General features: G+C 34.9%; 1 protein-coding gene across 1 annotated transcript in view; it reads right to left on the bottom strand.

The window, feature by feature from the left end:
* Positions 1-16,205, bottom strand: part of IL1RAPL2 (interleukin 1 receptor accessory protein like 2) — a 1,389,708-nt gene that overhangs the window by 50,489 nt on the left and 1,323,014 nt on the right. Inside the window, exon 7 of the mRNA XM_074323975.1 lies at positions 13,407-13,536. Within this exon, the coding sequence (XP_074180076.1) occupies positions 13,407-13,536 (130 nt within the window). The remainder of the gene's footprint in view (positions 1-13,406; positions 13,537-16,205) is intronic.

Genomic DNA, 16,205 nt, shown 5'->3' with positions numbered 1-16,205 from the left:
TAGGTCAAAGCTAAAACCCACTGTGGAATTGGAACTGAGAATAATAGAGTCACCACTGCTCCAAATTTGAAACTTATTTAAATCAAAGGCAAAGTGATTGATGAATGTTTTCTCATCTTCCAGTGAGAAGAGTTGGGAGTGAGGGAAAAGAAGACATCCTTTCCTTTGTGTGTGTGTGTGTGTGTGTGTGTGTGTGCATATTAGCTCAATTTTGAAAAGGTCAAAGCAGGTGGGTGCTTGAAGGCACTGCAAAAGTATTGGAAAGTTGCCAAAACAGAGCCCATCATTTTGCCTCAGGCTGCCTGGAACCTCAATAGTTTCCTCTGTAGTTTGAAAACAAACTCCATATTCACAGCTCCGTATTTTTTTTTAATTGGTGAGTTATTAAAAGGTTAATAGGGGTCTTTCAGATTGACTCACCTTATTTCAAAACTAAAATCTTTTTGTACCTGTATCACATTCCCTCTTTCGTTAAGAGCATTTCAATCCTTCAAGGAGAGGATGTTAAGGTAAAGGGATGGAAATGCAAGGCCATAAAGTGGTGAAAGCAGGAATGAAGAAACCAAAACTAAAAACAAAGCCCATATTCAACTTGCAGCCTTTCAGGAACTGAAAGTAAATGAAATTATTTGCATTTTAAAAAACTTGTCTGAAAAAACACACACACACACACAAAAAAACTCCTCAAGATAAATTGAATATGTTTTTCAGGCCAAGAATTGCAAAAGATTTGGTAAACTGTTTTATGGTATTGCTTGAGGAAAAAATATTAGATATTGATAAGGAGATGTGAAAAGTGAGGTTCATAATTCCAACGTTACTTTCTACTGGGGCAAAGCAATTGCATTGGAATTCATGCAGTCTCCTTCCACAATCAGATTCAATTCACAGACCTGCAAGCAAGTTTAAAGACTATTATTTCTTGTTTAATAGAACTGGTTCAATTTCTCTGGCATTTTTTTAGCACTGTGGAATATTTATCAGTAAATGATATATATGTATATATGTATATATGTATATATGTATATATGTATATATGTATATATGTATATATGTATATATGTATATGCATTTTAATTTTCAAGCCTTGATAAGATTAATTTAAGAGAAAGTTCTATAAAGGTATGGGGCTGAGTTGGCATTCCTGGAATGCTTACAACCAAAGACTGTCACTTTTGTGAACTCTTTTATCCTACTTTGAAAGCATTGCCATTAAGTTTTAACACAGGGTCAGAAATTAGGAAGTTCTCTTCTAATGATGGTTTCCACTGGGTCTCTTTCAAATAATTGTTTAACTTCTCTAAATAGACATGGTAGAGATTGTAGAAAGCAGCTTGTTGTAATGACTTTAAAATGGTAGATAAAAATAACCAAACTTGCACAATCACAGCTTATGCTACTGTACACATCAAATTCCCTTAACATCCCTACAAATGATGTCTTCTAGGGTCAGTGGAAAGGCTTTGATGGAGTTGTATGGGATAGGCTAACAGTTGTGAGTAGGTTCAGATTTCCTTTTGGCATCCTAAATTACATTGAGATTTCCTTTTTTTTCATGAAGTTTATTGCAGTGACAATTGTTAGTAAAGTTACATAGGTTTCAGGTGCATAATTCTGTAATACATCATCTATATATCACATTGTGTGTTCACCACCCAGAGTCATTTCAATTTCAATTTAGTGCTGGTAAGCACTAAACTGTTGTCTGTGTATGAGTTTTTATTTCTTCATTTGTTGGTCTTCTTCCATTGTTGTTTTCAGTTTTATAGGCTCAGTCTCTTAGCAACATCAGAGACTTAGGGAAGCTACACCAATTTCTACCTAAAAGGAGATAAAGGGGGGATTTGTGTGCCCAGAGTCAAGTCTCAGTGCTTTGGCAATAAGTTGGAAGTCAGGAGATTCAAGGAACCATGGTGGTCAAAGTAACATAGAGAGCAAACAAATGAGAATTTCCAAACCCTGGTCAGGATTTGATCAAATAAGTCAAGCTGCAGGGGAACTGCTAAATTATAAAGGTTGAACTTACTATAGGCTTACTGACATTGTTTCATCAACCTTTTGGTAAATATTTAAGCTTTTTTCCTTAGGTAGATCTTTTTCACAGTGTTTCATTCCTCTGGGGCAATGCAAAGAGTTAAATAGTTGTGATACATCTAGGATCAAGCTGCTGTCCCTAAAACAGAAAACCTAGGCATCTTGGCGAGTCTTCTTGCCAGATCCAGTGCCACTGTGGTAGTTTCTCCACAAGTAAACCGCTTGAGAGTAATTTATTTACATCCCTAATTCTTGGATCTACCGGGCCGTGCACTTCTGACATGAATGCACAAAACAAGAGCTATGATTCAATTACAGTATGAAACAAATACAATACCCTAAAGGAGGTCCATGCATCCAGAAGGAAATTTCATTTCCAGAAATGCATTTGAGAGGAATCCTATACTTAACATCTTCAGCTTTCTCCCATCAGAACTGTTTCCTTTGGATAAAATGTATGGGCTATGAAAGAGTGCATATCTTCTCTTGGTTGAGCTAATGGTGTGGTATGAGTAGCAATTTTTTTTTCATTGAAATTACTGGATTTGTTCCAATCTGCCATGCTGTGTAAAAATCAGGTTTGCTTTGCAACAAGGACATTCATTTTGGAGACTAGAAGACAGAATCTAATAATTAACTCTTGCATTATCATAAATGGCCATAGCCTGAAGGAATTCCTGCACCCACACAAACTCCCAAATAGAACACAGATCACACAATTAATATTACAAAATGTCTGACTGTGTGTTGATCTTGGCCAGGAATCCCTGCCACTTCTCTAGAGATGTCTATAGTTACCTGTTGGGTTTTGTGAATTTTTCTAAACAAATTCCATGTTACTGTTATCCTCTGCAAATATAGGTGTCTACCCTCTTTTACTGAGAGGGGTAGGGAAGGTGAAGAAAAAAAGATGCAACAAAATCAAATAAACAGGCCCGCACCTTTGGCTGTGGAAACACGGTCCACATCTGTGGCTGAGGAGACTTGGCCCACATCTGCAACGGTGGAAACGCCGCTGGCATCCGCAGCTGCAGAGATGCAGGGGATCCCAGGACGGAACAGAGAACACAAAAGCCAGGAGAGCCCAGCTTAAGACGACAAGATTCAACACACCCAGAGGCCAACTACAGACCAAACCAGAGTACTACCAGGTTTGACCTACAAGTGACACACCCGGAGGGAATTCTCTACAGGCACAAGAGCCCATAGGGGCCAAACCACATTTAAGCGGTCAACCCTCATGCAGCAGAACACCCTGGGGTGGGCAGAGCCAAGTCTCACAACTAGTCAGCCTAGTAGTTAACCCCACATACTCACAAGTGTAAAGCAATTAAAGAGCTTCTTTAACAGGACAATATACACAACACAAGAATCACCTTTGCAGCACACACAGAGGAGAAGAACGAAGTATTGCAAGTCAAATATAAAGGACACATACTACATAAGATAACCCAGCAAGAACTAAGAACTCTAGGGGATCTACCTAATACATCGAAGCAAACACAGAGAGTCAGCCAGAATGGGGAAACAAAGAAACATGTCCCAAATAAAAGAACAGAAGAAACCTCCAGAAATGGAACCAAATGAAACAGAGGTAACCAACCTATCAGAGACAGAGTTCAGAACACTGATGATAAGAATGTTTAAGGAGCTTAGAGACAACATAAAGAAGGATAGAGAAATCATAATGAACAACCAGTTAGAACTAAAGAACACAATTACTGAAATAAAGAACTCACTTGAAGGAATTAACAGCAGGTTAGATGAAGCAGAGGATCGAATCAGCGACTTAGAAGACAAGTTAGCAGAGATCACCCAAACAGAACAGAAAGAAAAAAGAATAAAAAACAATGAAGATGGTTTAAGAGACCTCTGGGATAACATCAAGCGCAACAACATGCATATCATAGGAATACCAGAAGGTGAAGAGAGGAAGCAAGGGATTGAGAACATATTTGAAGTAATAATGTCCGAAAACTTCCCTAACCTGATGAAGGAAACCAACATACAAGCCCAGGAAGTGCAGAGAGTTCCAACCAGGATAAACCCAAACAGGTCCACACCAAGACACATTATAGTTAAAATGGCAAAGGTTAAAGACAAAGAGAGAATCCTAAAAGCAGCAAGAGAAAGACAGAGGGTTACATACAAGGGAACTCCCATAAGACTATCAAATGACTTTTCTACAGAAACATTGAAGGCCAGGAGGGAGTGGCAGGAGATACTCAAAGTGATGGAAAACAAAGGCCTACAACCTAGATTGCTTTATCCAGCAAGGCTATCATTTAAAGTTGATGGAGAGATAAAGAGCTTCCCAGAAAAGAATAAGCTAAAGGAATTTATTACCACCAAGCCAGCATTGCAAGAAATACTAAAAGGACTTCTGTAAATAGAAGAAAGATGAAAACAATCTAACTACAAATTTAAAAATGGCAATAACTATGTACCTATCAATAATCACTTTAAATGTAAATGGATTAAATGCTCCAATCAAGAGACATAGGGTGGCTGAGTGGATAAGAAAGCAAGACCCTTGTATATGCTGTATACAAGAGACTCACCTCAGATCAAAAGACACACACAGGCTGAAAGTGAAGGGTTGGAGTAAGATATTTCATGCAAATGGAAATGAGAAAAAAGCTGGAGTTGCAATACTTATATCTGACAAAATAGACTTTAAAATGAAGAACATATTAAAAGACAAAGATGGGCACTATATAATAATAAAGGGATCGATCTGACAAGAGGACATAACCCTAGTAAACATCTATGCACCCAACATAGGAGCACCTAAATATATAAAACAGATATTGACTGACATAAAGACAGAGATCAACAGTAACACTATCATAGTAGGGGACTTCAACACACCTCTGACAACAAGGGACAGGTCTTCCAGACAGAAAATCAATATGGAAACAACAGCCTTAAATGACACATTGGACCACTTGGATTTAATCGATATTTTCAGAGCATTTCACCCCAATGCTGCAGAATACACGTTCTTCTCAAGCGCACATGGAACATTTTCCAAGATAGACCATATGTTAGGCCACAAAACAAGTCTTGATAAATTTAAGAAAATTGAAATCATACCAATTGTCTTCTCTGACCACAGTGCTATGAAATTAGAAATGAACTACAGGAAAAAAACTGGAAGACACACCAATTCATGGAGGCTGAATAACATGTTACTAAATAATGAATGGGTCAACCAGGAGATCAAGGAAGAAATCAAAAGATATCTCAAGACAAACGAAAATGAAAACACGACAACCCAAAATCTATGGGATGCCGCGAAAGCAGTCCTAAGAGGGAAGTTCATAGCATTGCAGGCCTACCTAAAGAAACAAGAAGCATCACTAATCAACAGTTTATCTTCACACTTAAGGGATCTGGAAAAAGAACAGCAAAATAAGACCAAAGGGAGTAGAAAGAGGGGGATAATAAAGATCAGAGCAGAAATAAATGAAATAGAAACCAGAAAAACAATACAAAGAATCAATGAATCCAAAAGTTGGTTCTTAGAGAAGATAAACAATATCGACAAACCTTTAGCCAGACTCATTTAAAAAAAGAGAGAGAGGACCCAAATTAATAAAACCAGAAATGAAAGAGAAGTGACAACAGACACTGCAGAAATACAAAAAATTTTAAGACACTACTATGAGCAACTATATGCCAACAAATTTGACAATCTGGAAGAAATGGAAAATTTTCTAGAGGTGTACAACCTTCCAAGGCTAACTCAAGAAGAAACAGAAAACCTGAACAGACTGATTACCACCAGGGAAATTGAACCAGTAATCAACAATCTCCCAACAAACAAAAGCCCTGGACCAGATGGCTCTACAGGTGAATTTTACAGAACGTTCAAAAAAGAAATATCACCTAGTCTCCTCAAACTCTTACAAAAAATCCAGAAGAAGGGAAGGCTCCCAAACAGTTTTTAAGAATCCACTATCACCCCGATCCCAAAATCAGACAAAGACACTACCACAAAAAAAAGAAGAAAAAAAAAAAGAAAGAAAACTACAGGCCGATGTCTCTAATGAGCATAGATGCAAAAATCCTCAACAAAATATTAGCAAACAGAATTCAGCAGTACATTAAAAAGATCATACACCATGTTCAAGTGGGATTCATCCCTGGTATGCAAGGTGGTTCAACATCCGCAAATCAATTAATGTGATACACCACATTAACAAAATAAAAACTAAAAATCACATGGTCATATCAATAGATGCAGAAAAAGCATTTGATAAAATCCAGCAGCCATTTATGATAAAAACCCTTAAGAAAGTGGGAATAGAGGGATCATATCTCATCATAATAAAGGTCATATATGATAAACCCACAGCTAACATCATACTCAATGGGGAAAAGCTAAAACCATTCCCCTTAAGATCAGGAACAAGGCAAGGTTGCCCACTTTCTCCACTTCTATTCAACATAGTGCTGGAAGTTCTAGCCACAGCAATCAGACAAGAAAAAGAAATAAAAGGCATCCAAATCGGTAAGGAGGAAGTAAAATTGTCATTATATGCAGATGACATGATACTATATATAGAGAACCCTAAAGACTCCACCAAGAAACTATTAGAGCTGATAGATGAATTTAGTAAAGTAGCAGGATACAAAATTAATATTCAGAAATCAGTTGCATTTGTATATACCAATAATAAAACATCAGAAGGAGAAATTAAAAAAAAATCCCATTTACAATTGTTCCAAAGACTATAAAATACCTGGGAATAAATTTAACCAAAGAAGTAAAAGATCTGTACTCAGAAAATTATAAGACACTGAAGAAAGAAATGAAAGAAGATACAAATAGATGGAAACACATACCATGTTCATGGATAGGAAGAATTAATATAGTTAAAATGTCCATACTGCCTAAGGCAATATACATATTCAACGCAATTCCTATCAAACTACCAACGACGTTTTCACAGAAATAGAACATATAATCCTAAAATTTATATGGGACTGTAAAAGACCCTGGATAGCCTCAGCAATCTTGAGAAATAAGAACAAAGTGGGAGGTATAACAATACCTGACATCAAATTATACTACAAGGCTACAGTAATCAAAACAGCATGGTACTGGCATAAAAACAGACACATAGATCAATGGAACAGAATAGAGAGTCCAGAAATAAATCCATGCCTATATGGCCATTTAATCTACGACAATGGAAGCAAGAATGTAGGGTGAGGTAAAGACAGTCTATTCAATAAATGGTGCTGGGAAACCTGGCCAGACTCATGCAAAAAAATGAAGCTGGACCACCTCCTAACACCATATACAAATATAAATTCAAAATGGCTTAAAGACTTAAATGTAAGATCTGAAACCATAAAATTCCTAGAAGAAAATATAGGAAGAAACTTCACAGACATTACCCAGAGTAAGATTTTTACTGATATATCCCCTCGCGCAAGGGAAGTAAGAGAAAAAATAAACATGTGGGATTACATCAAACTAAAAAGTTTTTTCACAGCAAAGGAAACCATCAATAAAACAAAAAGGGATCCTACTGAATGGGAAAAGATATTTGCCAATGATATATCTGATAAGGGGTTAATATCACAAATTTATATAAAAAAAAAACTCACTCAACTCAATTCCAAAAAAACAAACAACCCAATTAAAAAGTGGGCAGAGGACATGAAGAGACATTTTTCTAAAAAGGACATACAGATGGCAAACAGACATATGAAAAAATGCTCAAACTCACTAATCATTAGAGAAATGCAAATGAAAACCACAATGAGATACCACCTCATCCCAGTCAAAATGGCTGTCATCAATAAATCAACAAACAACAAGTGTTGGTGCAGATGTGGAGAAAAGGGAACGCTTGTGCACTGTTGGTTGGATTGCATATTGCTCCAGCCACTATGGAAAACAGTATGGAGGTATCTCAAAAATCTGAAAATGGAACTACCTTATGATCCAGCAATCCCACTCCTAGGTATCTATCCGGAGAAATCCAGAACTCTAATTCAAAAAACTTTATGCACTCCTATGTTTATTGCAGCACTATGCACAATAGCCAAGACATGGAAACAACTGACATGCCCATTAGTAGATGACTGGATTAAGAAACTGTGGTACATTTATACAATGGAGTATTACGCAGTCATAAAGAAGAAAGAAATCTTACCATTTGCAACAAGATGGATGGACCTAGAGAACATTATGTTAAGTGAAATAAGTCAGACAGAAAAAGACAAATACCATATGATCTCACTATCTGTGGAATCTAAAGAAAATCATAAGTGAATGAACTAATCAGAAACAGTTTTGGAGACATAGAGGAAAAACTGAGGGTTGCTAGATGGGAGGGGGTGGGGACAAGGGGGAAGGTGAGGGGATTAGAAAACAGTCAGGAACCACAAGATGGCCAGAGGGTTTTGAAAATTAATTTGGGGAATGTAATGAATAATGTTGTAAAGATTTTGTAGGGTATCCGATGGACACTTGTCTCATTAGGGAGACCACCTCAGGGATGATGTAGATGCCTGATCACTGCATTGTACACCTGAAGCTGAAGCTGAACAATAATGAATGCCAACTACAAGTGTGTGTGTGTGTGTGTGTGTGTGTGTGTGTGTGTGTGTGTGTGTGTGTGTATGTACTTACAAGAAGCGGAGTACAGCATTAGGAATAGAGACAGTGGAAATGTAATGGCTCTGTGCGATTACAGAGGGATAGTGGATGGGGCGAGGGGGGTTCACACAGTGTGTGGGATATAAAAGATAAACGTCCAAGTAGTACTTTGTCTTGTGCACCTGAAACTAATAAAAAACATTTCCTTGAGAAAAAAAAAGATCAAACTTTTAAAATGGCAAGCTACGAAATCAACTAATAAATCAATCAATAAAATGAAATGGCAAGTTACTCCTACTAGAGGTAGGAAAACTTTGGCTTACCATGTTCCAGATAAAAAATATAAAACAAAATAAATAATGGCGTTTTGCAAGTCCTGAAAGGTTAACTTCCTGTAGTGCTTACTCTCTGGTTGACTCATTTGGCACCTAATATAGTGGCTTGAACTGGGCTGAATTGTTTCACATATGTATGTTTTGTCTCTATTTATTTTCTGCTAGAGAGTGGCAGCACTGCCTAATTTTTTTAATGGTATAACCACTTTGGAATACAGTTTTTCAGATAGTTGGAAAGTCAAATAATCCTGCAGAAGAAAAAGGACAGCGGGTAAAAACTAAGAAATCTGAATAAAATATGGATTTTAGTTAATAATAATGTATCAATTTTGGTTCATTAATTGTAACAAATGCACTGTTGTAACTTTAGATGTTAATAACATGGAAAATTGGATGTGGAGTATGTAGGAATCTCTATACTCTTTGCTATGGACTGAAAGTTTGCCCCTGCCTCCCAATTCATATGTTGAAATCCTAACCCTTAATGTGATGGTTATTAAAGGTGGGGCTTTTAGGAGGTGATTAGGTCATGTAAGTAGAGCTTAATGAATGGGATTAGTGTCCCTCTAAAAGAGGCTCTTTCCTCTCTTCTGCCATGTGAGGACATGTGAGGGTACAGTGAGAAGACAGTTGTCTATAAATCAGGATGTTGGCCTTTATCAGACATTGAACCGGTTGGTGCCTTGACCTTAGACTTCCCAGCCTCTGGAACCATGAGAACCAATAACCAAAATTACGGAATTTTTGTTATAGTAGCCCGAGTAGATTAAGACACTATCTTCACAATTTTTCAGCAAACCTAAAATCATCCTAAAAAATGAAGTTTGTATTAAAAGGGGGCTTAAAAAAGGAACTTAAAGAGCAAAATGTATATAATTCAGCATGTCACATAATTCAGATTCTCTATGTCTAGGTACTTACCCAAGAAAAAAGAAAATATATGTACATACAAAAATGCATATATACATGTTCATAGCAGCTTATCTGTGCAAACCAAAATTAATTTTAGATTTTAATGAAGAATAATAAGCATTTATTTAAACAAAAAAGCTGAAGCCCTGAAGACACAGATTTAGGTAACAAATTGTCCACTGAGACAAAGGGAAGGCTGCTTTTATAGCAAAAGTTCCCACCCAGGTTCCCAGTCAGGTACATTTTATGTAAATGAAGTATCCAAATTGTGCAGCTCTGATTGGATGGTGTGGATATTAGTCCATTGGTAGAAAGATGAAGACAGGGTTTCCTTTACAATACTTGATTCAGACAGCATAAACAGAGCAGGGCATAGTGCCGGGAGCTAAGGGTTCAGTCTGAGGTTCTTCCTTGTATACAGAGTACGTGAGAAGCCCCTGTCAGCAAACGGGCACTAAGCTCTTACTATTTATACAATTTGAGCCCTTGTTTGACCATTGGGAGTCTATCTCAGCAGATAAATTCCTTCTTGGGGTTAACATCAAATGATTCTTTCTTCTTGGGGTCCACATCTGTAATAACGCTCAAACTGGAAACAATCCTAATGTCCATCAACAAATGAATGGATAACCAAGCTGTCTACGAGAATATTCATATAATGGAATACTACTCAGCAATAAAAAGAATGAACTATTGATACATATAACAAGGTAGATGGATCTTAAAATAATTGTGTTAAGTAAAATAATGTAGACAAAAAAAGTACATCCTACATGATTTCATTTACATAAAACTAGAAAATGAAAATTGATTTATAGTGACAGAAATATCAGTATTGTGAAAGAAGAGTAGGGAGGGGATTACCAAGGAGCACCAGGACACTTGTGGGGGATTGATATGCTCATTATCTTGATTGTGGCGATGGTTTCATATATATATATATATATATATATATATATATATATATATATATATATATATATATATATAAATCAACCTTTACAGATTGTACACTTTAACTTGTGTGCTATTTATTGTATGTTGATTATATCCCAATAAAGCTGCTTATTTTGAGAAAGTCAATCTTCCATGCAGGAAGAAGGAGATAATTACCTCAGGCTCATATAACTACTACCCTTGATCATGAAACATAGCTCAGAAATTTTTGGTAGTGGAAATTTTACTACTATATGCTGTTGTATCTACCACTTCCCCTTTGGGAACAGTTTCTATCTCTGAAAAATGAAGATGACCCTTAAAGTCTTTTACAGGCAGATACATTTAGAATCATTATAAACATGTATTCCTAAAATAATTTAAAGAAATTTAGTTGCATTAATTTCATAAACCCTAATATGAAATTGGCTAATAAAGTGTTACTGGTTAAGAAAGTTGAAGTTTAAAAGAAAATTAATAGTTAACAACTATTTGTAAATAGCATAGAGATGATTTTTCTGTACCTCTGTTTTGTGTCAGGCAACAATTATAAGTGCTTTAAACAGCTTTATTCAGATATAATTTACATACCATACAATTCATCCAGTTAAAATGTACAATCATCTGATTTTTAGTGTATTCACAGATATGTGAAACCATCACCACAGTCAATTTTGTAACATTTTCATCATTGCAAAACGAAGTCCCAAACCACTTAATAGGTACAGGGTTTCCCTTTGGGGTGATGAAAATGTTCTGGAACTAGATAGTAGTGGTTGTTGCACAACACTGTGAATGTACTATGCCAGTGAATTGTACACTTTTGAATAGTGCATCTTATGCTATACTGTATCCCCCACACCAAACACACACACACACACACACATACACACACACACACACACACACAAAATGATACACTCCATTTCCCCAGCCCTAAGAAACCACTAATACACTTTCTGTATCTGTAAATTTGTCTATTCTGGACATTTCTTATAAATGGAATCATACAATATGTGATCTTTCATCACTGATTTCTTTCACTGAGAATGTTTTCAAGGTTCATCCATGTTGTAGTTTGTATCAGTACTTCATTTTTTTTTTTTTTATGGCTGAAAAATATTACATTATATAAAATATACTGCATTTTATTTATCCATTCATCAGTTGATGGACATTTAGGTTATTTCCATGATTTATCTATTATGAACAATGCTTCTATGAACATCTGTGTACAAGTTGTTTTGTGGATGTATGTTTTGATTTCTTTTGGTAATATATCTAGGAGGGGACTTGCTAATAACTCTATGTGTAACCGTTTTGCCAAATGCCAGACTGTTATCCAAAGTGGCTGCACTATTTTGCTCTCTCACAAGTAGTGTATGAGGGTTTCAATTTCACTACATCCCTGCCAACGCTTATTATAATCTGACTCATTGATTATAGCCAAACTGCTGAGGATGAAGCATTATCACAGGGCTTTGATTTGCATTTCCCTGATAGCTAATGATGTCAGGAACCTTTTCATGTACCTTTTTCCTAAAAACATGCTCACAGAGTCAATATTTTGCATAGACTCTCAGGGGTTCATGGAACATCAATGTTATGAACCCCTAGAGTGGAGTTACTGGGTGGACACATAAAGAAAAACTGTCATGATAGTTATTACAAATTATATTTAATAATAGTAAAGGATATGAAGTATATTTGCTTTTTTACAATTATATATTTAATAAAAAGCGAAATAATATATTTTAATATTAGTTGCACTGAAATATTGGATCTGCTTGTACTACATGACTCTTAATGAGAGTGGAGGGGGAAGGGTCCCAATTCTTATTGTAATGAGAAATGTACATTACATGTCATCATCTCTGAAATCAAAGGGCAACCCCACAGACTGAGTGAGGTAGGAATAATTACCTATCCCTTATTTGTACAAATGAGATCATACTAAACAGGATTAGAAAATCAATAAAATAGATGCCTACATACCTCTATATAAGGAAGTATATGTGTAACAAGTGAGTGAAAAGTGGTCATAGGGAGGTGCTAACCTGAAAGTTTGGTCACTTTCAGTATGAACAGTGGTTACTAGGCAAAATAAACACTATTAAACAAGAGTCAACTGTTATTCTGTTGAGTACTATCTTACTACTTCCACTGTGGCTTTACGCCTATGACATATGAAAGTTGTCTGTTCCTAGGGAATAAATGAGCGTTTGCCCAGTGGTCTGAGGTGTCACCTACAAAATTCGGATCTTTGCTGTGACTGGATGGTGTAACAGTGACCTAAGCTTTGGAAACTGAAAGGAATATGCTTAGGCAGCTTTGAGGGGGTCATTACATCCCACACATAGACTTAGAACCTGAGAAAACCTACTTATATTGGAGGTTTACACATGTTTCATTTCTTAAGGCAGCTAGTCTCACTCTCTCCACCAGATCAGCTTTAAGAAAATGGAATGATTTGGACTTGCAATTAAAATCCTTGGCCGAAGCCCTTGTAGTATATTCCACTGCTTGATTGCAAAGACAGCAAAGAAAAATAAGCAATTGAAGTTCTGTACCTTATTTCACCTTCTCTAATGTGACCGGCCAGTTCTTCAATAAACTTCTCCCCTTTCATCCAGTAGATCATTGGTCCGGACTCTCCACTGAATCCAAAGAATGCTTTGCAAGGGATGTTTAGAGGCTTACCTGAGAATGACAGAGAAAAAGAAATGGTTATCACTGGAAGACAGAAAAGGACCATTTAAAATCTAAAGGAAAACTCAGAGGTGATCCATTTTCTACTCTTCTTGCAATCATCTTATCTCTATACATGAGAAAAATTTAAATACAGGCTTCTGGAAAATTTTAAAATTCAAGATTTATCAAAAATAAGAAAGTAAAGAAACTGAATTTTTAAAATCGCTTATTTTTACTGCCTCCTTCCTAGGAACCTGTATAAAAGAATCAAATGGAAAGAATCCCTTTTTATTTTTCTTTGTTGAGAGTATTACCATGTTTCCCTGAAAATAAGACCTAGCTGGACAATCAGCTCTAATCCAGCTTTTGGAGCAAAAATTAATGTAAGACCAGGTCTTATTTTACTAGTATATACATATATAATATGTTATATAAAATATATTATATGTAATATATATTATATATACAAAATATATTATATATATTATAATATATAATATATTATACAATATATTATAAATATATTATATATACAAAACATGATATATATTATAAATATATTATATACACAAATATATATAAAACAAGATATATATTATAAATATATTATATACACAAATATATATAAAACAAGATATATATTATAAATATATTATATATAGAAAACAAGTTAGTATATAATATATTATATAAAATATATAATATTACATATATTAAATATATATTATATATAATACATATATAGAAAAGTATATTTAATATATATAATATATTTATATAATGCACATATAGAAAATATGTATTTAATACATATAATATATTGATCTATAATATATATTATATATTATATATGAAATAAGATCTATATCTATATCTCTCTCTATATAGATATAGATATCTATCTATCTATAGCTATCTATCTATCCATATATATATATATATATATATATATATATATATATCTTATTTGCTATAGTAAAATAAGACCGGGTCTTATCTAACATAGTATAAGACTGGGTCTAATACATTAATTTTTGCTCCAAAAGATGCATTAGAGCTGATTGTCCAGCTAGGTCTTATTTTCGGGGAAACATGGATTGCTTACTTGAAATTGCCTTTGAAGTTAACATTTAAATCAAAAGGATAAGCTAATTTTTGATTGGTGAGAAAATATATAATAGACTAAACACTATTATTACGATTACATAGGGAATATTGTTTATTATGATGATTGTCTATTCTGAAAAAGTTGGATAATACAAAGGGAAATTTTTTAATTACAAGAATATCTATAAAAAGTACATGTGGAAAACTCAGTCTAACTACATCTTCTATATTCTTTGTGTCACGTATAGTGCTTAAATAATTGTAGGCAATAACTAAGCACTTTTGTATCATTCATCTTTGTGATTATAGCTAAAAACTTTTCTTAATTTATTATCAAACATATGAGTAATTATATTTTGTTGGTATTGATTTTATTTTCTTCTTGTAAAGTAGATTAGTAAGAGAAGAATGGTGTACAGAGCACAGTCTTGACATTTCTTACAAAGAAATCTCCCAATTCATGAATTGTAATATAGCGTATCATTTTCTCTATACCATGCAATTTTTGCCCTGGTTGGAGCACTAGATAAAGTAATTTCTAAAATATTTCTCCTTGTAGAATATATGGTAGACTTGTTCCCATAATTTCTCTGAGCTGTGGACCTTTTTTCCATACTATTCTTAAATTGGTCCAAAACTTTCATGTTCTAAGAATCATTACTTTCTTGGAGCCTTTCTGTTTAATAACCATAACTACTAGATGGCTTTCTTTGAGGATCATTTAACAAAGAAACAATTTTAGTTAGGGAATTTGGGTCTACATAAAACAAAGTAAAAATTTTAAAAACCTTACAGACTTGTGGATGCTAGTGATAGGCCGTTCTTAACCATAACAAGTGATGTGTTGCCAAATATTGGTCTTATTGTAGTGAAAATTTACATCTCAGTAAAATGGTATGTTGTGGACCTTTAGGATCATTTATATTGTCAAAATCTTTGATGTCAACAGTTTGTTATATATATCTAATGCAAATCTGAAACAAGGTTATGCATTGTTGCTTTGAACATGTGCTCTTGTGTAAAACTGAAAGGCAGCCTTGCATAGTGGGAACTGCACTGGACTAAGAGGAGACTTGGATTGTATTTTTAGATTTATCATGAAAAAACAGACTATCTAGCCCTTAGCAGATTACTTAACCTTTTATATACTGATTTCTCATATATGTAACGACAGGGTCTTTTCTGTGCATTACTGCTCATCATTTCCATGAAATTGAAGGTATTAAGGAATGTCAAACCACATAGCAGAGACTGTGAAAAAAATATTATAAGGAATCCTAGTTGCTAAAACTACACACACACACACACACACACACACACACACATATGATATATGGTATAAATTCTGGTTGCCATTCCTTTGGGCTATGTTGAAAGAATATATCAAATAAAATACCCTTCAGTGATTCCTAGCATGTGACTGCTCAGGCCTGGTTTGATTTTAATGGAGAAAGACAATTACAGCCATTTGCAACAAGGGGCCTTCTCAAGGTGGTCTGTTAAAAATGACAGTGTCTACCCTTGGCACTACATAATGGGTACTGACTATTGTTGCAGTTTCTTCTGGGAAT

Source organism: Rhinolophus sinicus, chromosome X (assembly GCF_036562045.2).
Source record: "Rhinolophus sinicus isolate RSC01 chromosome X, ASM3656204v1, whole genome shotgun sequence".
NCBI lineage: Eukaryota > Metazoa > Chordata > Mammalia > Chiroptera > Rhinolophidae > Rhinolophus > Rhinolophus sinicus.
This window is presented reverse-complemented; position numbering and strand designations above follow the sequence as displayed.